General features: G+C 43.4%; 2 protein-coding genes across 7 annotated transcripts in view; one reads left to right on the plus strand and one right to left on the minus strand.

Annotated features, from left to right (window-relative positions):
- Nucleotides 1–652: 652 nt before the first annotated feature.
- Nucleotides 653–6,859, minus strand: smim22 (small integral membrane protein 22). Of its 2 annotated transcripts, none has more exons than XM_078270523.1 (4): nt 6,770–6,859; nt 4,308–4,439; nt 2,824–2,894; nt 653–1,030 (listed from the first exon to the last, which is right to left on the minus strand). In XM_078270523.1, the coding sequence occupies exons 2-4, from the start codon at nt 4,426–4,428 to the stop codon at nt 983–985; spliced, it is 240 nt and encodes a 79-aa protein (XP_078126649.1). In that variant the 5' UTR covers nt 4,429–4,439; nt 6,770–6,859; the 3' UTR covers nt 653–982. The 2 variants fall into 2 exon arrangements, with proteins under 2 accessions (XP_078126649.1, XP_078126650.1); XM_078270524.1 differs by having other exon boundaries at nt 4,308–4,436; nt 6,770–6,858.
- Nucleotides 6,860–6,879: 20 nt separating this feature from the next.
- Nucleotides 6,880–24,026, plus strand: part of cog1 (component of oligomeric golgi complex 1) — a 27,576-nt gene continuing 10,429 nt past the window's right edge. For 4 of the 5 annotated variants that reach the window (XM_078270516.1, XM_078270518.1, XM_078270519.1 and 1 more), the window contains exons 1-11: nt 9,326–9,417; nt 10,808–11,152; nt 13,158–13,405; nt 15,206–15,387; nt 16,345–16,521; nt 17,836–17,992; nt 19,302–19,512; nt 19,696–20,059; nt 20,704–21,155; nt 21,650–21,796; nt 21,892–22,053. In XM_078270516.1, the coding sequence (XP_078126642.1) occupies nt 10,844–11,152; nt 13,158–13,405; nt 15,206–15,387; nt 16,345–16,521; nt 17,836–17,992; nt 19,302–19,512; nt 19,696–20,059; nt 20,704–21,155; nt 21,650–21,796; nt 21,892–22,053 (2,409 nt within the window). In that variant the 5' untranslated portion in view covers nt 9,326–9,417; nt 10,808–10,843. Of the gene's footprint in view, nt 6,983–9,325; nt 9,418–10,807; nt 11,153–13,157; nt 13,406–15,205; nt 15,388–16,344; nt 16,522–17,835; nt 17,993–19,301; nt 19,513–19,695; nt 20,060–20,703; nt 21,156–21,649; nt 21,797–21,891; nt 22,054–24,026 lie in introns of those variants that run through there. The other variant, XM_078270517.1, reaches the window with a different exon arrangement.

Consider the following 24,026-nt stretch of genomic DNA (forward strand, 5'->3'; position numbering starts at 1 on the left):
ACAATCATTGACATTGGTCCAGTATTAAGAGAGATCGCTGCAGTCAGCAGCTGTGAAACAAGCTACAATGTTAATAGGGCAGTTGTCCAGCTTGTATTTACCTTCACAAAAGTGTTCGTTTAGCCACTGACAGGCTCAAATTAATATTATAAGTGTCTGACAACATTATGGAAAGGATTTCTAAGGAGGTCGACCTTTCTGTTAAAGAGTAAGATCCTTTTTTTAAACAGAAAAACATCCGCCAAATTGCGTTCACTTAAGCCACCAGACTCCATGTAAATAAACATTAATTATAGCATTGTAAAACATTCTTTTTACATTCAACTTCATTCAAAGTCGGCATTCTTCCTGAAGTCCACAATGAGTTCCTTGGTCTTCATGGTGTTATGGAGCAGGTTGGGTCCGTGATGGGGCCAATCGCTGTTGTGTCGTCCGCAAACTTAATGGAGTTTGAGTCAACGTTTATGGCCACCAGACTGAGCTAGTAAATATAAACCTTTGGGCTGTCCTGAACAACACAAACACAGCTAGCTCCTGTTTTATCAGTTAGGCCTTCATTTGATTTAGTGTACTTTGTCCTCTGTCTGTTGCTAGGACAAGTTCTTCATAAATGAACATGGCATGATGAGAAGGAAGAAATACACAAACGACATTTTTTTATGACTTTTATAGATTTATTACAAAGCTTCAAATTGAAACCAACATTCTTTCAACAAACAAGGAAGTGACATTTGAATCTGACAGAGGCATAATAAAAACAGACAGCCGCTCGGTGGTATCCTAGCAACATAGCAGTGACCGTCAAAAATATCTCTTGCGTGTTAGATTTCCATACCAGGGTAGCAAAGTAACGATTCATTCTATGTGGAAGTGGACTACGTTTTGGTGACAGACTGGTGACAGTCCAGTCAGAGCTTTGGCACACAAGTCAAAGCAGCAGGCTCTGCCTGGAGCTCCATCAACATCCCCAATCCTCCATCTGTCAGGGATCCAGAGCCATGTTCTCTATGCCAACCTTCCGCCCGCGAGGCTGCCAAGAAAGCAAACACACCACGTCATTAGCCATGTTTCCATCCACATGGTTTTATGCAAATTAAGTTATATTGAATGAAAAATGCCTTATGGAAACAGTAAAATTCAATAGAATTTTTCGACACAAAGGTTTGTTCGTTCGATCTCGTCTCATCATCAGTCCCTCCAGAAAAACGTGATTATGTGATTGCATAATCAGCCAAAGTCTGCATATTTATCCGGGGGCCGCATTTTTTCAAATACGCCGCACTTTCGCCGCATAAATTGCCGATTTCCGCGCAAAATATGCGGGGCTGGCATGATTTCATAAAAAAAGTCACACATATAACAGCAAGTTGAAAAATGTTGCGTTTACTTCACACAAGAGCAGCCATTTTCCCCTGTTGCCATGGGAACGTTATGAAGTGACGTAATTACGCGACGTGAACATCATCGAAAAGCTGTGAACCCCGCGATGAAGCCACGATGAAACCTCCGTTTTTGCAAGTTCCCTGTAATTTCATCGCACAAAATTGCATAAATATCCCGCATATTCCATCACATTTTTTAAGAAAACGTGACGCATAATCAAGGATTTTTGCCCGCAACAATCACAAAAAAAACTCCACATTTTTCTGGAAGGACTGCATTATGTCGCAAACGCTGATGGAAACATTATTTGCTGAATTAATAATGAATTGCGATTACGTTTTAGGTCCAGTGTTTCCTCTAGAATTTTGGGGTGTTGAATTTTGGGGGTGTTGAACGTCAAAAGGTAACGTTACCTGAAAACAGCGTGTAGTTTCTTTTTAGCATCTCACATCACACTTTCAGTCACTATGACCACTACTACTACGGTCACAAACATTGTGCCAAAATATGAACAATAACGTCGCTGTCAACAGGCTTATCTGCTAATGTCAGCTACCGACCGTCACCCTGAAACCATCCAGCAAGTAGACGGTACCGGAGGGTGCCGTTACCTGAACCCGGTGATTTAACGTCACTGCTCATTTTACACACAGTTTAACAACAAAACTAAACGCTGAGTGAACATCACTAGCTATGCTTTTCATGTTGGTTTTGAGTCGTATGCACCCCCACTAACCTGGAAACCGGTTTTAAATCAGTAAACTGTAAAATCAACATAGAGGAAACACTGAGGTCATTTTATGGTTGCTACCCGCCATAAAACGAAGAAGAAGTTAGAGGTCATTTCCGCTTTCTTTGCAGACATGGCGGGTTTCAACAAAGACAGATAGAAGTGGACCAACGAGGAGACGAGAGACTTTTAAATTTCATTTACCAGCAAAATATGACTATTTTAGAAAGCAAAAATCTGTAATTTATACAAACCATCTGCATCATCATCATAGCGATGTTTTGAGAGCGTCGTTGTTGTCTTATTATAGCTTGATATGTCTCTATCAGCTGGCACATAAGCTCTATTACAACTTGTGCAATATCGATCATTTGTAGGTAGACGGGGCGATCCATTTTGGACAGCAAACTTAGTTCCCAAATGTTTGCTTGAGTGTTGTGTGATTCAGTGCGAAAATGAATGGAAAGACCATAAAATGGCTCAAATCTATTCCAAATCATTTCAATTGTAAAATGCAAGTGACCGTGGTATAAGCGGGTTAATGCCCTTCTACGTGTCCATTGTCAGGTATTATTGGACTTCGGCCGAGGCAACCGTCCGACGCGCAGGCCTCGCCATCGTCCATTAATGCCTGACAATGGGCACCTCGTTGGCGGCATTAACCCTTACTGTGTGTGTGTGTGTGTGTGTGTGTGTGTGTGTGTATTTACCTTCTCGTCATCGCAGCAGCAACAGCAGCAACAGCGGATGATGACCAGAATGACCAGCAGCAGAACCATCCCTGACAAAACACACACACACACACACACACACACACACCCACACCCACAGCTAAATTACGTGCTCTTGGGTCGGTGTATAAACTCCAGTCCTTGCCGATACTGATACCAGCATTTTAGGCGGTATCGGAGGCTTTAGTTCGGTGGAGAATGCTACTCTTGTCAGCCAGACCATCACATCAAGCTCAATATATTTTTTTTATCGCAACTCTGATTGGAATGGTAGTATCTGGCAGGAAATACAGCAAATTAGGTTCCCCCCCCCCAAATCCTTCAGTCCTATTACAAACATCTTCCAATGATAAAAAAGTGCTATAAATGCAGTTTATTTTCAGTATTACCTGTTCATCTACAGTGCTTTATGTCAGTTTGAAACGTGTGTGTGACTTTTTGTTGTAGGCCACGAGATTTGATGGCTATCATTCAGCTGGCTGCAGTGGCTGTTTGAGCACTGAAGTCCCCCAGACATTTGACTGCCTCTGTTTAAGCAATGATAAAGGGCCACGAGCATCTGACCTGACAAGTGAAGACGTGGGACACCTACTCGGCTCAAAGGTACGTTTGCGTGTTTAATTGTCAGCAGAACATTTTGTTCCAGTGGAAGTGACCGACTCCCATCAACAGAAATTCCATCTGAGTGATCTCTTGTGATTTATGAAACTTGAAAAGAAATCATTTGCATTAAGAGGATTCACAGCTACGTTGTGTTCCTACTGACAACCCATGATTTATGTTGAAAAAGTCTGTATTGTTGTAGTTTAAATCCACAACGTTTCACTTCCGGGATTGTTTCGGTGCCGCCGGCAATTCAGCCGATTGTCCCTCACTTCTGCCGGATGTCCGTCCCCTTCCTCTTCCTTTGTGTTGGCGTTCTAACCTCCGGTGGATTTCTGAGCACTATGGTTAACTGCTCCTCAGATCTCTGCAGGGTAAATCCAGACAGCTAGCTAGACTATCTGTCCAATCGGAGTTTTCTGTTGCACGACTAAAACAACTTTTGAACGTACACGTGTTCCACCAAAACAAGTTCCTTCCAGAGGCTATTTTGCAGCGGCACCGTGGCTGCGTCCGGCGCTTAGCACCGCCCATGACGATTGTGATTGGTTTAAAGAAATGCCAATAAACCAGAGCACGTTTATCTCCCCTCCAGGAATGCTGTGTGGACTAGCCAGACCTTCCTAGGCAACGCTGTGGAGGAAGGTCTGGACATGCGAGACTAATATTTATGTAATACTCTAACACTGTGAATTGCTGATCAGGAGTGTGTGTGTGTGTGTGTGTGTGTGTGTGTGTGTGTGTGTGTGTGTGTGTGTGTGGGGGGGGCGGCATTTGCTTTCAGTTAAAAAAAAAAGGTGTACGACTATGGACCCTGATGCTGTGTTACAGAAATCATTTGAACGTCCAGCTTCACTTACCAATGAAGATGAAGAAGATTGCAAAAGAGGCGATGTCCCAGTCCGACTGGAACAACTGCACTCTGGAAACCACATGGCTGAACTGATCCTGGAACTCCTGCTGCAGGCCTCTCTGATCCATCGCTCTGTCTGCTGTCACACACACACACACACACACACACACACACACACACACACGGAGAGAAGCATTAAGCTCACAGTGCAGGGCCAGCATGCAGACTCCAGGGCACATAGTTGACAAGCATCTTTTTAATGATCATTTACAGAACAGGAGGGGATGTTGGAACTCAAATGTTAACATCAATCTGTTTATACACCTGATGTACAAAATATATAACAGGAGAGATAGAGTTCAGAAATATTACAGTAGTATCAGTCTTAAATACATTGATTATCATAGATACTGGGGTAACAGAGACAGCCAGTTGATTGATTCTTTTGTTCACACAAAACAAGGACTTTGTCCCCCATCGCTGCGATTCAAAGTGCCTTATAAAGGGATCTTTTAATGAACAGGAGGAACACGTACATACGGGTGCGATTTGCTGGGGGGAGGGGGGGGGGGGGGGTGCGTTGGATTTCCCCCCTTTCTGGTCTACATATCCCTGCCTCTGCTGAATTATTTTTAACTGCGGTGGGGACTAAATGTACCCCCCCTCAAAGAGATCAATGCTACTTCACCAATAGACCATACATCATAAACCTAAATTACAAGTATTTTAAACTAAGTAAAGTGCTGTAACGTGAACACATAGTGCCATAGAACGATCAAATCTGAGCAGCAGTTGCTGGTTGTATTTAGCCGCTACAGAGCTCCGGGACGCCGGCTACCAGCAGCAGTTGTTTACCCGCCAACAGGTGACTGTGAGCCGGCTACAGGCACCACCAGATGACGCTCCTTTCAGGGGTTGTGGTTGTGGAGTTCAGCCAGAAAGAGTGAGCGATGACAGTTAAGTTTAGGCACCGAAACGACTTGTTAAGTTCAGAAAAAAGATGGTGATTTGGATTAAGACACTCCCGAGAAACGAAAAAGCGTTTCCTGGGTGAAAGTATTTTGTTTTCACCGCAAAGTGAACGGGCTTGAAAGCCGCTGTGTTTCATGTTGACACAGTGTTGTGCTATGTCATTCTGAGATGATTTTCCATTGGATATTGAAGTTCATAAATAAGTGTTTTGGCATGGCTGGCTGAGTGTTATTTAAACCCCCCCTCAGCTTTTTACACACACACACACACACACACACACACACACACACACACACACACACACACACACACACAGAGCAGCATTAAGCCCACAGTGCAACTGGATTTTGCCTTTGGATTCTCATGTGTTTTATCAGTAGAGATAAGACAGCAGGACAGGAAATAAGGGGAGACCGAGATGGGGAACTCAGACAGGGATACTGAGGGTGAACTGGTAAAAGGGTGGTTTTTAGAATTGTGTGTTTTTGTGCTGTTCAGGATGAAATGAGTTCTGTGTGTTGATTTGTGTGTAGTGTACAGATCTCCTCTATGATTTGGGTCGGTATAAATGTGGTAGGTCAAAATCTAAATCTTTCCATCGATCCATAGTTCAAAACAATAGGCCTATATTGTAATATAACTATATTATAATATATTATATCGATATCGTCTTAGATTTTGAATATTGTGATATGACATCAGTGTTGTCTTTTCCTGGTTTTAAAGGCTGCATTACAGTAAAGTGATGTCATTTTCTGAACTTACCAGACTGTTGTAACTGTTCTATTACTTGCCTTTACCCACTTAGTCATTATATCCACATTACTGATGATTATTTATCAAAAATCTCATTGTGTAAATATTTTGTGAAAGCACCAATAGTCAACACTAAAATATTGCTGCGGTATCGATATCGAGGTATTTGGTCAAAAATATCGTGATATTTGATTTTCTCCATATCGCCCAGCCCTATTCTTGACACTTTTTTTAAAGTTTTTGTTTCTTTTTTCTGCGCCTTCTTTTTTTTTTTTTTCATTACCACCAGATTCAGCAACCTTGAGTATAAAAAAGCTGAAATTATGAATTATTTGGACTAATCAGAGGAACATATGTTGAGAGAATCACGGACTGGTATATGTCAAAGTTTAGTCAGCATACAGGTACTTTATTCAAGACTGGTACTGTATAACACAGGAACACAGTGAAAATACACCTCTAATCACTTTCTTAGTTACAACACACACATACGTCTGTATCTTCTTGCTGTATCCCATAAACCGATGCACTTCCTGTTGTGTTGACAGGTAACTAGGCGGACTCTAGACATCATTAGTAGGCTACATTAGTTATAGTAGCCTAGCTATAGCTTCGTACTTCATTCGTTTAGAAGCGTTTGAAGATGACATTTGACGAAACGAATAACATTTGAATGTACAACAAATGAAAACATGTTCGGCTATAACGCGCTTGCCGTTATTTGGAAGAGAAGTTGCTTACCTGTAGACGGAGCCGCTGCTTTGAGCCTTTCCTTCCGGGTCCGCTTCTCTGACTGCCCGGGACACACCTGCTGCCTCGTGTCGCAGTTAAAACCAAACTAGTGTCTGTTAATTATCATAAGACTGACAGCACAATATACAGTGGTGGAATGTAACTAAGACGCCTACATTTATTCCAGTAGCGTACTGTAGCTGCTTAAGTCCAAATGTTGAGGTAGGCTACTTGTACTTTACTTTTCATGCCACTTTCTACTTATACTCCACAACACTCTTAAGAAATACCGTGTTTTAACATGTAGGCCTATGTCTAAATATTTTAACAGAAATTGTCCGTAGAACGTGCTTCATAGTTTCTGTTTATTTACTTTTCGAATTGCATTATGGGACCTTTATCTGTGCTCCGACAATTTACGTAGTGAGCTGTTCCCAACGCTATTATCGTAAATGATTAACCAGATTCATTTCAGAAATGTACTAACTGAGCAGCTGTGTCTGAGAGAATTTCAAATAACAGTACAAATGTTCTGTATTTTAACTGTAGCTACACAACATTTCTGTTTTTAATTAAGGGACAAAGTCTGGTTAATGAGCTGCCAGTAGGCTAGCCTACTAATTTACTGTTATTTTACCACTTTATTTCTTAGAATGTACATTTCAGAGAGAAATATTGTTCTTTTTACTCCACTACATTACTAACAAAAATAATAACAAAATAGATGATAAAAAAACATAAACCAAATAAACATGTGTAAATGACACCATAAACACATCATACACATCTCTCCCCAGCACAAAGCTTCTTAGGAGCCCTCCAGAAAGCTCAGGTACTTTCCCCATTTTCTAGTATAGACATCCAATCTGGCAAACTGTTTATATGACATTTTTTTAAATGCCACCACCCTAGCCATCTCACAAGCCCACTCCTGGATTGATGGCACCCCTTCATTCTTCCATCCTCTTAAAATAATCTGTCTGGCTATCATTAAACTAGTCTGGACCCAGCTTCTTATATGTGCTTATCCATCCCGCTTGGGATTGAACCATCTCCCAGAACAAATAATCTCCAGCTGAATGGAACCTGGCTCCCTATTAGATTGACGCACACACCAACGCATAAGCATCAACTTCAGGCTACTCACGTAGGCTACGGATGAAAGCTCTGCGTGGAGCCTCCGCAGAACCATGAATCATGCTTAAAAGTGGTTCAAAAAGCCTTAAGCGTGATTTATGCTTCTGCGTTAAATCTACCGTGGCTATGTACGTAGGTACGTGGAGACACAGAGCCTATGAATCAACGAGGAAGAGGAGGAGTTACCCTGCCTGGAGGAAGCCCGGGGTCCCCCGTCTGGAGCCAGGCCCAGATGGAGGGCTCGTCAGCAAGCGCCTGGCGGCCGGGTTTGCCACAGAGCCTGGCCGGGCTCAGCCCGAAGAAGCAAAGTGGCACCCCCCTCTCCATTTCATGGGCCCACCATCTGTGGGAGGAACCGCTGGGTGGTCAGGTGCTCTGCCACACGGGCAGTGGCGGCGTCAGAGATTTTCTTTTGCTGGTGCTATGGGGTTGCTTGACGTTTCAGTGAGGGAGGGTGCTCTGAAATTTAGAGTTTCCCTTGACAATCATAGCCTACACACGCGTGCGCAGAAACGCACCTACCTCCGCCGCGGTTTACTAAGTGAGAAAACGAGAGGGAGAGAGAGTTTGATTTATTTTTGTTATGCACTAAAGTTGCCGACACAACAGCACCTTACAACTCTGATTGCCCACCGAACATATTTCAAATACCGGGTCATTACTGCAGCGTAGGTGCAGAGTAGGCTAATGCAGCAGGCCAAACACACCACACACAGCCAACCACACACATACACACACACACACACACACACACACACACACACACACACACACACGCATCCTTACACAGTATTCATCAGAATCAGAATCAGAAAAGCTTTATTGCCAAGTACGTTTTTTACACATACAAGGAATTTGTTTTGGTGTTGTAGGTGCATGTCACACATTCTCTAAAATAAGTTAAACAAACAGGTTAAACAGAACAAACAATATAAGTATAAATATATGTATATATGCATACACATATATATATATATATGTATATATATGTATATATACATATATATATATGTCTATCTATATATATATATATGTATATGTCTCAAAGAGTTTGTTGCCGGGGTGGGAGAGGTCAGCCACAATTTTTTCAGCACGCTTCAGAGTCCTGGTGGCATATAGGTCCTGGAGCGGCGGCAGATTGCAGCCAATCACCTTCTCAGCTGACCAAATGACACGCTGCAGTCTGCCCTTGTCCTTGGCTGTGGCAGCAGCGTACCAGATGGTGATGGAGGATGTGAGGATGGACTCAATGATGGCTGTGTAGAAGACAGGAAGTCAGTGATCCACCTGCAGGTGGAGTCAGGCACACCAAGCTGGGAGAGTTTCTCCTGGAGCAGAGCCAGGATGATGGTGTTAAAGGCAGAGCTGAAGTCCACAAACAGGTTCCTGGCGTAGGTTCCTGCGGAGTCCAGGTGCCGGAGGATGTAGTGGAGGGCCAGGTTGACTGCATCGTCGACAGACCAATTGGCTCTGTAGGCAAACTGCAGGGGGTCCAGGAGGGGGTCGGTGATGTCTTTGAGGTGAGAAAGCACAAGGCGCTCAAAGGACTTCATAACCACAGAGGTCAGGGCGACGGGTCTGAAGTCATTAAGTCCTGTGGTCCATACTTGCACCCGTGGTAAAAAATAATGTAGCCTAGTCATATCTGTAGTGAATTAATATATCTAAATAAGCCACTGAGAGCGAACGGCTGAACCTGTTTCTAATACGTTTTCTGGGCTACAAATAAACCAATGTTCAGTGCGCTGTATAACTTTGGATTCGGTGATCCATTTATTCACAGGTCTGTACACATGTTCACTGTAATGTTCTACTACGAGACAGAGATAAGAGTGAAGTTTTTGCATGGCCCCCTATTAGATGACTCCTCAGCCACTGTGGTCTGGCTGTGCGATCCCCTGGTCTAATGTCATGTACAGCAGTGTGACGTTAAGCATCCTCAGCAGCAATCACGGCCACGGTCAGGTCATCCTCCTCCGGCGGCTTTTCTTCATCCCGGTTGGTGACAAGTTCACCATATCTCTCAGTCTCATTTACAGGTTTTGATAAAGGCTACGCACGTTGACATTTAGGGAGTAAAAAACTATCCATTACTAACGTTTCACTCACTTTGCTAATTCTAACGCCTTCAAATATTGTGTTCTGTGTGAATATGTTACTGCGGAAGTAAAGTCAAAAGTTTAATGTGTGCTGTGCCCATTGGTCGAATACGATCACCTGTGTTTGCTTAATGTTTTTTAGTCTAAAAAGAATCGGTTTGTTTTATTAATGTATTTATTCATTTTTCAAATATAAATTGTAGTATTTACACATTAACGAAACTATTTTTTATAAATAAATCACAGCAATTTCTTGTGGGCGCTAAGGGGGTGCTATGGTAATCCAAGGGGTAGATACAGCACCCACAAGCCCCTTTGGTGCCGCCTATGCACACGGGTGGCAGTGAAGGTCAGGGGCCATGACGGACCAGACCCAGACAGCAGAGGCTGGTTCTGGGGACGTGAGGCGCCCAGACCCTGTGAATTACACCTATGGTTGAGTCCATCATTTACAAAAAATATATAGTATGTGCAATGGGCACATGCAAAGTCCAGGATAAAGGTTAGTGCAAAGTGTAGTGACTAGTGATGGTGTCTGGGGGACTAATACTAATATTAATAATTCATTATTATTATTATTTTATTTTTTACCAGAGACTGTATGATCTTTGTTATTACTATAATAATTATTATTCACTTTGGGATGATTTGATTGGCTCAGCAGTGTGGCGGCTCCCAGCCTAGACGGAAATGTTCCCTGACAGACAGCTTCGGTGACCAATGAACACATCATATTCAGTCGTCGTCACATTTTTTTGCTGACGTGGACCGGACGCAGGAAGTTTACTTTCCCCACTTTCTTCCGGGTTAGAGTTCCTGGAACAGCTGAGGTTGTTTTGGAGCTGCGATGGCCGAAGACCCTACGCTGTCCCTCCGGGTCTCGGAGATCAAGGACCCGGCGGTTCTCTTCGAGGGCTACAACACCGCGGAGATCCGCCGCATCGAGCGCAAAGTCCGCGGGGAGATCGAGCACAAGAAGGAGGAGCTGAGGCAGATGGTGGGGGAGCGCTACCGGGACCTGATCGACGCCGCCGACACCATCGGAGAGATGAGGCAGTGTTCGGAGAGCGTGGTCCGGTCCATCCGGGACATGCACCGGTACTGCCACAGCCTGAAGCAAGGCAGAGCCAACGGGACACACAGCGGCACACAGGAGGTGAACGGCTAGCTAAACCTGCATCAAAGCCCGATGAGCTCCGTCATCTTAGGAACACCGAACTTCATTTTAAAAAAAAATGTGTCAATTCATTATTATATGAGTTATTTGCATCCATACCCACCACGGATCATAACACTACTTAACACTTAGTGAGACTCGGAGGAAAGTGCTGATCATTTCGCCATGAAAAGACTGCTGCATATTTGTCAATACAACCTTTACTTCTAGACATTTCCACACCTATGTGGAGCCAAAACACACAGTAGCTAGAGCTGTAACAATTCAAAATTTTATTAGTTAATTGAAAAACTTTCAATGATCCCTCAATCCTTGAGGGTGGACCCCTAAACCCCCCCCCCCCTGCCAAATATGTGCACCTACGTCTTCCACAAACAAGAGCTGTAACTCTGTACAATTAATTGTCTCAGAAATAATAGGGATTAACAATATAACTGTCTCTTTCAGTCAAATAATAATAATAAAAAAAAAGTATTACTTTTAAAACAAATTAAAGTTTTGAATGAATCCCAGGAGACATCTTTTGGTTATATATCACTCTCATGTGACCCAGATAATGTATTAACAATAATACACAGCCTATGACGTAAACAACGCCTCTTTATTGTCATAAGACATTTTTTCTAACTGTACCCCCCCCTGTCACTACTAGGGTTGGGTACCGAAACCCGCTTCCACTATGGAACTGGTTCCTACGCAACCGGTAGGAACCGGACCGGATTAGAACGCAAAGTTTGGTTCCTCATTTCGGTTCGACTTAATAGGTCGACTGAAATATTTTCCCTCTGTCGCTCTGAAACGGACGTAAAAATATCACATTTTCTCCGTAGTCTACCGTTAGCTAGCTACCGTACATGTAGGCTACTTTTAAAAATTCCATAATGTCCCTCTGGGCTCACCAAAACGGACGTAAAAGCATATTACGGCTACTACATCTATAAAAGAGCAGAGCCGAGTAGAGCTGGTACTAGCAGTGGAAAAACGCCAAAACACAACAAAGGCTGTCACTTGAATGGCGTTTTGAGCTAACGTTAGCAATCAAACAATCATAGCTAGCTAAAACGTTTGCCGGATCCGGATCCCTTGGCGTTATGCCGTAAATTGTTTAAATCTAACCACGTGCAACTCACATCTGCACTCGACTCACATCGGGTAGTGACACCCCCCCCCCTTTGTCATTAATGTCGCTATGAACGTGTATACGATCAAGTGCTAACAACTAACAATTGAAATAATATATAGTCCAAACCAATAATCACTTATATAATTACAATTTGGCATATCTAAACAATATCAACGATTACCAGTCACAAGCCTTAACACCTTAGCTAATGTTAGCAAATAATTGCCGTTAAAAAAACAAAAAAAAAAAAATGATTAGAGAATAATGTAATAATTGTTACAGACCTAACAGTAGCTAACGTTAGCTGCTTGAGTTTAGCTGAAGACTGCCTCAACGCATGTTCTGATAGGTGTGTGTATTGAAGGGCTGCACGACAGGGGATATTCTATTTTAGTTGCTTACGTTTCAGTTTGGGTTGTAATCTGCGCCATGAAATTACCAACTTCTAATCTGGGGATCACCAACGTTAAACTTCACAACCGCACTCCTGCTCTCCCTCTGACAGATCAGATAGAGACTCCGCCAAAGGCGGGAGTCTGGCACAACCACCCCCGATTGGCCAACACTACGTTTCTGTTAAACCTTTCCTTCCGACGCTTTCAATATTTCTTTAATTTAAGCCAGTAAAAATTGACTTTGGGCAAGTAGAGTTTTTTTTTTCACTTGTTTTTAACCCCTAGGTTCGTTTTGCGCCAGATTTGTCCTTTAACATTGAACCCTGAAATATTACTGTACATCACTACATTGTCTGGCGTTTGTACTTATTATCCTTATATCATTGCTTGTCTTTCTGATATGTAATTTAATACACACGCTATCTAAAGTCTACTAAACATGCAGTGTGTCTGTGTGGTGTTGTAGAGCCAGAGGCAGTGGCAGGAGAAGTTCTACACCATGGCCTCCCAGATTAAGCTCCTCTTGGAGATCCCAGAGCGCATCTGGAGCGCCATGGAGGCGTGTCAGTACCTGCAGGCCACCCAGCTCTACCTGCTGTGTTGCCACCTGCACGGTCTGCTGCAGCTGGAGGCTGCTACAGGGGGCCATTACAGCCCCGTCCTGGCCCGCTTCCCCATTCTGGTCCGGCAGGTAGCCACCACGGGACACTTCAGGTACTAGATCTTTCCTTACTTGTGTCTTTGGGAAGACACATTGTCACTAAGTAACATTCCTGCTTTGGGGCTAGTGATTCTTCTAAAAAAAATAAAAAAAAAATTCCAGGCCTCATAACTGAAAGGAGTAGTGATGGATCCACTAGAGCTAACTAGATCCAGGTAGTGAAAGCTAAGTCCTAGGTTTGGCTTGTGTAATGATGGCAGATGGCAGCAGGCCACAGAGAAGAATGTTGGTCACATATGTCATACTCTATGCCCTTTAAAGCTTTACCCTAGCTCAGTGGTCTTCACTGATTATTTCATAAGAGCCACACTGATAAAACAAAGTCAATAGGAGATTATTTTTTGGGGCATTTTAGGCCTTTATTATATAGGACAGCTGAAGATGTGAAAGGGGGGAGAGAGAGAGAGAGAGGGGGAATGACATGCAGCAAAGGGCCGCAGGTCGGAGTCGGAGTCCTTGTCGCTGCTGCGACAAGGACTGAGCCTTTGTACTTTGGGTGCGCGCTCTACCAGGTGAGCTATCCAGGTGCCCCAGGAGAGCCAGTTTTACCGCAACGTATCAAACGTTACATCCAGTCGTAAATAGCATGCCTGCTTATCAAGCTGTCATCCCTGAACATACAATATGCAATGTTTTCTACCTTAGCCCATCATGTATCTAACCATCCAAGAGCACAGTGAGTCAGTGTTATGGACGGAAGGGCAGAGCAAGTTTAAATATCTTTTTCTAATCTATATTTCCATCTTGTAATGGCACTGTTTGGGCATTACAATAGTAGAGCAATTGTATAATAGAGCAGACTTAGGGTGGTGTTATAGCCCTGCTTGTTTTTTTTTATGTTTTTATGAAATATCTGTATCGAGTGCACGGTCATATCACCGTATTATTTACTGCAATGCGAGCCACAGCTCAATGGTGGAATGTAACTAAGTACATTTACTCCAGTACTGTTCTTAAGTCCAAATGTTGAGGTACTTGTACTTTACTTGAGTCTTTTTATTTTCATGCCACTTTCTACTTCTACTCCGCTACATTTCAGAGAGAAATATTGTACTTTTTTACTCCACTACATTCATCTGACAGCTTTAGTTACTAGTTACTTTACACATTAAGATTTCTGCACACAAAACACACGTAGTTTATAAAATCTGATGTTTTATTATACATTAAACTACCCAACAATATATAGACCATCAAGTCCAGCTGAAAAGATTAGCCGATTGAACGCTTAGTTGATTGACACAACTGTTTGGATCGTTTCCAGTTTCTAAAATGGGAGGATTTTTCTGCATTGAGTACTTTTAATACTTTAAGTAAATTTTTTTTATACTTTATTGTAGTGCTTTCATATGCAGTCACGTTATTATATGTTTTTTCCTGTCACACTTCAATTTTTTACTTAAGTAACATTTTCAATGCAGGACTTTTACTTGTAACAGAGTATTTCTCTTTCAACAATACGTGGATACATTTTGTATGTCAAAAAATATGTAATGTAAAACTATACAGTTTGTTTGTATTTGATGTAACTTATTTATTCTAGAGTTAGTGTAGTCTAGTCGTTAGTTTTTCTAAATAAAAGGTGATGCTATAGCAAGAGCAGAGTGCGGGATTTTTTCCCTTTGTTTCGGTGTAACTAATTTATGAAATCAATGTTCTTCATATTTGTTTATATCATTTATTTTTTTTCTGTGTTGTTTTGAGTCTGGAATAGAGGATTTTACATCCTGTACCAGACTATTTTCAATAAATTTCAGTAGAAATCGGTCAGCGTCTGGTCTGTTCTCTTGCAGGTCCACCATTCTCCTGGACAGCCGGTCTCTGCTGCGGGGCCGTGCCGTGTCGGACCAGGCCATAGCCGAGGCCCTGGTGTCCACCATGCTGCTGGAGGACAGCTCACCGCGCCAGGCCCTGGCTGACTTCCTGCTGGCCCGGAAGGCCTCCATCCATCAGCTGCTCAACCAACCACAACACGGTATTCTACCGTTTGTTACACTTGACAACATAAATGCACATCAATATCAGAGTGTGCCATGTAGGGCTGCACGATATGAGGAAAATATGGGATAATGTTGTTGAATATCGCGCTAACCATATAACTCACGATAAATAAACAGATATTAAAGTGTTTTCAGTTGTGCTGCTTTCAGTATTCTGCTAAAATGCAACAAACGGCTTGTTGGATTTAAAACAAATGAAAGGAATTCATTTCCAACTGTCTTTTATTAAACAAATTGAACATTGAATTGAATATAAAATTGACAGCACTGAAAGAAGTAACAGTTACATTATAAAGAGCAAATTTCTACTGAGGTTTTCTTTCAACAATCGGAAATCCTATGTATAGTGATTTGTTTGCGACGATTTTTACGATTCTTTTCCCTAAAATCATTTTTTTAAATTTTATTTTACCAATATTTCTACGGTACCGCCGACGGCGACTACATCATATCTGTTTCCAGCAAAACGGAGCGAAAGCAGAAAAAGCTAAATGTTCTTCTTTACAAAGTAAATAAAAGTCAGACTGACTGACTGACATGTGATGTGCATTCTTCTTAGAAAACAATCTTTAGAAATGTCTCATGATATATTGTCTCTAGATGTGTATTATTCAACTTTTGTTTTTGTAGAAGAAGGAAAAGACAATCGCAATACTCAATACTATCGAATCGCAGTAATTCTAGAATCGCAATAGATGAATACTGCAATACAAATCCGATCAGCGCCCATGTATCTGGAAAGAATCAAATCGGGACAGAAGCATTACGTCCCAGCCCTAGAAGGCATGAAGCATGAAGTATTGCTTGAAGGCTTTTACTGCGAAGCAAAGCAGGAAATGTTGTTTGCAGTATCATTATTTTCTGAATGTATTAGTAAAGCAAAAAGGACCTGTCAGTGTCAGTTGACGTAAACCTGTGTGTGTTTGGTACAGGTGCAGGGATCAAGGCCCAGGTGTGCAGCCTGGTGGAGCTGCTGGTCACCACTCTGTTCCAGGCCTACGCTGTCTTCTACCTGCCCCCAGAGGGAGGCCCCCGGCCGGGGGAGGGAGCCCTGAGCTGTGGCATGCTCTTCTCTATCCTGGAGAATGTCACCTCCACCACATATGCAGGTAAACAGCTGGGGTGACAGGATACTTTTAGTGCCTAGCGAGAGCTATTGAAAACAGGCATCAGGCTGCGTTCAGACCGGGAAACAGTGATGCGGCAATTTGCCACAGAATAGTCGGGCCGTGTGTGAGTGTCACAAATGGCCCATCTGTGTGACGTGATCTGATCTCCGGTTACATGATCGGCCACCGCAGCGTGACGTGGGGTTGCATTTTTCCAAAAGTCGAGTTGGTCTCAACATTTTGCCGCAGGCCCGCCAAGTTCTTTTTTTTTGCTATAAACCCTAGGCTGTTTTTGCACGGTTCGCACTCCTTTTATTGACAGGCTTACGGCATTAAGCAACAATAATTTGGCAGTCATGTCATATATTGTTATTTTCAGAATAAGTGAGGCTACTCAGAAATGTCAGTTATACTATACATGTTCTAGGACAGTTTTTATTTAAAAAGCTAACAAATAAACATTTTGTGTTTCTTTTTCATGTCTGTATGTCCATGGGTTTTAACAATTATTTGTATGTATCAGTGTTCCAGGGGTGTACGGACCATGTTGGAGGGACAATAGGAGATGTTTACAGAAAGTATAAATTTGTGAGGGAGTAAATTGTGGGCTGCATCTGAGGCCTTTTTCTTTTAGCCAACATCTCTCTACAATTTTCTGAATCTATACCATGAAAAGTCGTGCTGTATTATCTACGAGCAGTTCCTGTTTGCACTGTTAATACTGAAGGAAAGCTCGAAACATGATGTCTTATGGGGCAAAATTTCAATTTTGTATGATTTCTAGAGGTGTGACGAGATCTCGTCCCACGCAAGATTAAAATGTGACGAGACTTCTCGTCGAGGTAAAAACTGTCTCGCGTTATCGGTCACAGGTGCAGAGCAGCAGCCAGTCTGACCTGGTTGGTCTTATAATACATCTAGCTTAGAAGATGAGTCTGGCTTGGACCTCTAAATTAGCAAAGAAGATCCCCTGCCCCAAAATTGACTCTGAGTTCACTTTTGCAGAGCGGTAGCAGAGTTGCAATCTGCTTTTTATATTTAATTCAATGTTTAATTTGTTCAATAAAATAGTGTTGGAAATTATTTTCCGCTTTTTTAAATTAAACAAGCAATTTTGTAGCACAATACTGAATAACAGCAGAAAGGCAGAACTAAGTACACTTTAATATCTTTTTATTTATTGCAAATAATATCGTTATTGTGATATTCTACAACGTTTTTGCATATCACATACTTTCCTCATATCGTGCAGGCCTAACAAATATCCATAGATCATGATAATGTGAGACTAAAAAATCCCATCTCTCTCCTTAGCTAAAGACAGGAGGGTGTTGCAGGAAGAAACGAGTACAGCCAGCTGGTTCAAGTACCTGCCTCCCTCCATCATCGAGTTTCAGCCCACCCTCCGCACCCTGGCTCAGCCAATCCAGAGAGAGCAGCTCCGGGACACCCTGCAGCAGTGGATTGATACGTAAGCTCCAACCAATCATTTGTTCACATTTGTTCTGTTTCCTTTTGTCTTAGGTGTTTTCAAAGTTTGACATAAAAGTCTAATTATAAGCATGCCCAACCACAGAGACTGGTAAAATAATAGGTAGGTAGGGCTAGACTTGAATACTCGATTATTCGAAAATGTATTCATTGGGTTGGTATTTGGTTTTTAATTTTGGGATTTGGATATTCAGGAGTGTTTTTTCCCCCCAATACTGTAGAATAACAGAATCCTTAAAAATGAATACCTTTTAATTTATTGCTAAAGATGTAGAATTTAGGTCACCATCATTCACTACAGGGCAGTGCAATTGCCATACCAGGCGGTGATACAGAGTATCCTGGAGTCCATTTTGAGCCGCCTCAGCCTGTGGAGGAAGAAAAGAACATTTTTCAGTTGAGGTCCTTGGTGATTTAAACCCTGAGGAAGCTAGGTAGTCCTATTAATGGTGATGAAGGTGGTCCTTCTCTTGGCCGTCTTCTGTAGTCCACAGTCAGCCTCTTGGTTTTGCTGGAGTCGAGATGGAGGTTGTTGTCCTGGCATCATGATGTCAGGGCTCTGACCTCCTCTTGGTAGGCCGTCTCATTGTCATCAGTGATCAGCCAGTGATAGTTCTGTCATCAACAAACTTGATGATGGTGTTTGAGCTGTGGGTGGCCACACAGTTGTGCCTGAACAAGGAGTACAGGAGAAGGCCGAGCACACAGCCCTGAGGGACGCCGGTGTTGAGTCAGGGTGGAGGATGTGGTGGAGCTAATCTACCCAGCCTGGGTTCTGCCCGTCATGAAGTCCTCTGTTGATCTATTTGGCCTGTATGCAAATTGTAGTGGGTCCAGTGAATCATGAATAGAGGAGCTGTTGAAGGTTTTAACTTCATGATGGTGGAGATAAGTGCTACTGGGCAATAGTTGTTCAGGCAGAGGGCTTTAGTCTTTCTGTGGACAGGGATAGTAGTGGTCTTTTTGAGACATATGGGGACTACAGATTGGAGCAGTAAGAGGTTGAAAATGTCTGTGAAGACATCCGCCAGTTGATCTGCACACACCTCGAGAGCTCGGCCAGGGATGCCATCAGGTCCCGGTGGATTCATCCTTTTGAAGGATCTGCAAGAACCCTTTACAATATATTTACTTTATTGATTGAAACAATAGTCTCAAGGTCTTTTCCATGCTTGTTGATTTGTAAAAACTGACTCAGGCCCTAATCAATTATCAAAACTATCTTTGAGTTGATTTTATGTTGACACAGTATCTAATCAATGCATCGTCAATCTTTCCTCTACTTTCAGCTGTAAGGAGGACATCTGCCGTGGCGTTGGCAGCCTTCTGGTCTATGTGAAGAACCTGAAGGGATTGGCAGCCATTAGAGACGCTGTGTGGGACCTCCTGTCCACCGACTCCATCAGTCAGCACTGGAGCACTGTGTGTCAGCGGCTGCTGGAGCGCCCCCTGGCTGCCTGGGATGACTTTCTGCAGCAACTTTTTCTTCAGCGCCTGCAGGTTAGTGCTCTCCTAGTTTCACAATTGGTATCGCAGTTTGCTGTTTTCATCATCTAAACGGGTCCATTGACTTTGTATAGATGCCTCTGTGTTGTGTTCAATATCACAATATCAGCAGGCCTGCCTGCACTAAAATTCTACATATTGTAATATTCCAATGATTCCTTCCTCCCATTTCCCAAGGCCATCACCAAAGAAGACACTGAAGCCATATCAGCGAGCTCCGTCCAGCTCCTCACCTCAGCTGTGAGGGATCTTGAGGGCCAGGCCATCCATACTTCTTCAGGTACCAACCATGGCTCAGGGCGCGGGGCCCAGTACGAGGTAGATGTGGCATCCTTCCTGTGGTCGGAGTCTCCAGGGGACCTGCTGAGTGACGCGGGCTGGGTCAGTGTGAACCAGCGGGGGCAGCATCACCAGAGGAGTAGCCTGGCCATGAAGACCCAGGCCCTGACGCCCTGTGTTCAAAACTTCTGCTCATCCCTGGATGCTAAGCTAAAGGCCAGGCTGGATGACCTGCAGTACTACCTACCCTCCCAAGACACAGGTAAGGGCAGCTCAAACTTAGCAACTGTGTGCTAGTCTTCTTAAGCCAGTAACATTCAGACAGACTTCTTCCTTAAGGCCCTGACACACCAAGCCGACGGCCAGGAACTAGTAGCGACGAAGGCTTACTGTGGTATTGCCTTACGTAAGCCCATGTCGCCTTTGTTTTGGCCAGTTTGTTTAGCCGTGCAGAGAGAGGGAGGTCTATTACGGTCTTTATATTAAATGCACTTCCACTACTGCCCAACTTGGACCGAAGGCCAACAGTTCATTGGTGTGTCAGGGCCTTTAGGACAGGGAGTGGATTGTCAGTCCCCATCTACGCTCCATGAGGTGGTCACGTTCTACACGTTCTAAACACCTGTTACTAATTGTCATGGAACCTGAGGCTGAGATAATCATAGTCGTCCACTGACATTAAAGAGGCATTCCTGATCTGCAAAAGCTAAAGCCTCACAAGTTTTGAGGCAGAAATGATCATTGTAGCTCAAAAAAATAAAATGCCGGCTAGTGCAAGAATTAACAGACAGTTTGCTATTGTTTGTATACAACGTTTAGTATACAGTACTGTACACAGACCCAGTGTTGTTCTCACATCCTATATAGTGAACACATGATGTTCATTTTTCACGCTCTGCTCGGCAGGCTCTGACTCCATCTCGGCGGCAGTTCCCTTCTCTGGTCCCACAGAGAGCTCGTCAGCATCCTCTTTTAACCGCTTCACGGACTCGCCGGCGGTGGAGGAGGCTTTACGTGAAGGCTGCACGGCCTGTGTCCGCCACATCCTGTCCTCCATCCGCTCTGAACTGGCCGCAGCCACGCCTGACCCCAGCCCTGCCCGCCTCAGCTCAGTTCTTTTCACCGCCAGGCTGTGCCAGTCCATGGGTGAGCTCTGCCCCAACCTGAAGTATTGCATCCTGGGAAAACAGAGGGCGTCTGAGGCCACAGCAAAGGGGACCCCCAGACAGGGCAAGAAGCTGGGCAAAGCGAGGGCCACGGAGGTCAGCCCGGCCCAGGCCAAGTGGGCGGGTCTAAAGGAGGAGCTTCTCATTTGCAGCATGGAGGCGTACCGCATCTGGAGCTCCGCCCTCTCTAAAGTCAGGCACTGTCTTTCACTGTATTTGTTAAATGTAGCATACAGTCTGCTTTGTGTTGAGTAGTGTAGAATCCTGGGTGACAGAGACTAAGATAGCAAGCAGCAATTAACTGTCGAATTTGATGATGGATGTTCATCTTTTTGGAACGGTATAGATAACGAAATTAATCTAAGCACAAAAGTCCATTTACTAGCTTTTTGTAGTGTTTAACTGCATCTTACAGTTAAGAATCAAGGTAGCCATTGTCATCCAACATCAGAGACCATCTTCAAACAGAGACGGGAGTTATTATCTCCCTCCATATGGGACTCTAAATTAATGTTAATGCTGCTCTGTGTCTGCTGCGTAAATTTCCAAATGTTTGCCATAGCAACATTATAAGCTGGTAATATGTCAACGTTGTGTTTCGTTCCACTGCCCCAAAATGGCAGCTTTAATTCATGTTGTAAATTGTTTCAAGACCTGCCTAGTGACGATGCGTGGTGTTGTGACAGGTGCTGCTGGATAAGTTTGGCGCAGCGCTGTGTGCTGAGTCTGCCGGCGCCATCCTAACAACAGCAACAAACTGGGAGGATCTGGAGATCCAAGAAGAAGCCGAGTCGGGGAGCAGTGTCACATCCAAAATCAGTCTTCCAGTCCAGGTCAGCTGCTCCGCACCACCTCTTAAAACAGACAGGAAGCACAATGATGGCTGATTCCATTCAAAGATCTGATGTGAAACTTGTGCTTTCTGCAGCCGTCGTGGTTCGTGCAGTCGCTGCTGTTCCAGCTGTGTGTGGAGGTGAACCGGGTGGGGGGCCACGCTCTGCCCCGGGCCACCCTGCAGGAGCTGCTGCAGGCCTGTCTGACTCAGGCCCTGCACCACTACCACAGCCTCACACAGCAGGCATCCAGCAGGGTAACACACACACACACACACACACACACACACGCACAAACACACTCACACAGTGTTGATAATTAGGGAAGTTCTGTATTGTAATAAAAAACCTCAGAACTTTTGAGTACCAGGTACAGTGATGTAACTTTTGTCTCGTCACCTATACATTTCTGAATTGTAAAGCCTGGATTTGGGCATAGTGAGATAACTTGGTCTTCAGATTCTGTAATCTCTGAAAGGCTTGGGGTAAGGGTGATCCTCATGATGAAATTCAGAGATCATTCTTGACCTGGGAAACAGCAGTTGACAAAATAATCCCACCACAAGGTCACCCTACTGCAGAGCCTTTACATATAGCAAATGGCCAATCAGACTGTAACAAATGCCCGCTGAAAATGAGCATAATATGAGCACTTTAAATATTTTTTTTTTAAAGCGCCCATATTATGCTCATTTTCAGGTTCATAATTGTATTTTGAGGTTGTACCAGAATAGGTTTACATGGTTTAATTTTCAAAAAACACCATATTTTCGTTGTACTGCACATTGCTGCAGCTCCTCTTTTCACCCTGTGTCAGGTCTCTGTTTTAGCTACAGAGTGAGACCTCTCACTGCTGTAACATCTTTGTTGGCAGTCGCACATGCGCAGTAGCTACTAAAGGATCACATCAGCTAGCTAGCTGTTTAAACAACTTCGGTCAGTTACAAGGCAGGATTAGCCAGGAGACTTCTTCTAAACGAGGGCGCACTTCCAACTTTGTGTGGAATACCTGCAGAAGAGGGACATGTAAGTAGTTCTTTTGTAGATTATGGTGAACTAGTGTGTGTTATAACAGTGTTTTGCCATTGAGAACGAGCTAGCATGCTACGGTTAGCCCCTTCGTTTCAGCTAGTGACGTCAAAAGCTCTGCCGATTTTGAACAGCTCACCTGGAGACTGAAGGCAGGTTACATTCAGAAACCGTATCTCACTCAAAACAGCATGGATGTTTGTTTTTTTTTCCAAGTTTGTATGCGTGTGGAAGCACCAGAGACACCAAATAACACCCCAAATTTCTTTCATAATTTGGGCACTTTAAATTGTAAAATCTTTAGGTGAATTAAACCTTCTTTTTGAAAAGTCACCACTGACTCCTCATACATGCCAGCTCAGTCCACCACGTTGAGCTTTAGAAAGGAATTATTGTTGTTAGGTTATCCACAATTTCAATACGTTGGGTCCAAAATAAATAAAACGTGTTCTTTTCCCATGCAATGGATTCTTTTCCAATGAACTTTTATGAAAAGTTTTTTAACTTTTTGAAATTTAAAATATTTTTTTTTTTAAATTGGTCCAGTATTGAGCGAGAACACTGTAACCATCAGCGACGAACCAGGCTGCAATGCCACCCTATGGGACAAATGTTCACCGTCAATATACATCTACTAAAAGTTCTGTTTTTACCACTGACCGGCTCAGATTGGTATTATATGCGTCTGGCTACATTATGGGAAGATTGTGAAGTCTTGTTCTGACACCTGGCAAGGTGACTTATGGCAAGACAGCGATGTGGAACCATAGATGTTTATAGTGTGGATTTTGAGTGGGGCGAGTTTGTTGTTTTGGAGGACAGAAAGCGAGCTTAGTTTTATCTAAAAGACTTTCAATTGCGCATTTCCGAATTGTGCCAACGAAATGTCGAGCTACACTTTGCGCAGCTTTCATAGACGTTACCTTTGGATACGGACCGGCTGAAGTTGAAGCTCGTTGTGCTACAGCTACAAACTGACCCTAACACTCCGATCCATACACTGTTTGAGAGGGGATGACTACCGCAGCCAAAGAGGAGAGGCAATCCTATGCCAAAGCACATTTTGCTAAAGAAAAAACGCTGTTCCAAGAGTGGAGAGCTGGCGACAGAGCTGAGTTACTGTGTTGACCTTGCATCAGTAAGTTACACACGAAAGCATGACAGGATAAGACAGTCTTCTCCATCTTCCCATAATGTAATT

This window comes from Sander vitreus, chromosome 15 (assembly GCF_031162955.1).
Source record: "Sander vitreus isolate 19-12246 chromosome 15, sanVit1, whole genome shotgun sequence".
Taxonomy (NCBI): Eukaryota; Metazoa; Chordata; class Actinopteri; order Perciformes; family Percidae; genus Sander; species Sander vitreus.

Excerpts from the sequence above, each read along its gene's own strand:
- smim22 (XM_078270523.1), bottom strand. The coding sequence starts at position 4,428 with ATGGATCAGAGAGGCCTGCAGCAGGAGTTCCAGGATCAGTTCAGCCAT. Across the intron at positions 2,895-4,307 it reads AATCTTCTTCATCTTCATTG|GGATGGTTCTGCTGCTGGTC; the intron begins GTAAGTGAAGCT and ends GTGTTTTGTCAG. Across the intron at positions 1,031-2,823 it reads GCTGCTGCGATGACGAGAAG|CCTCGCGGGCGGAAGGTTGG; the intron begins GTAAATACACAC and ends CTTTCTTGGCAG.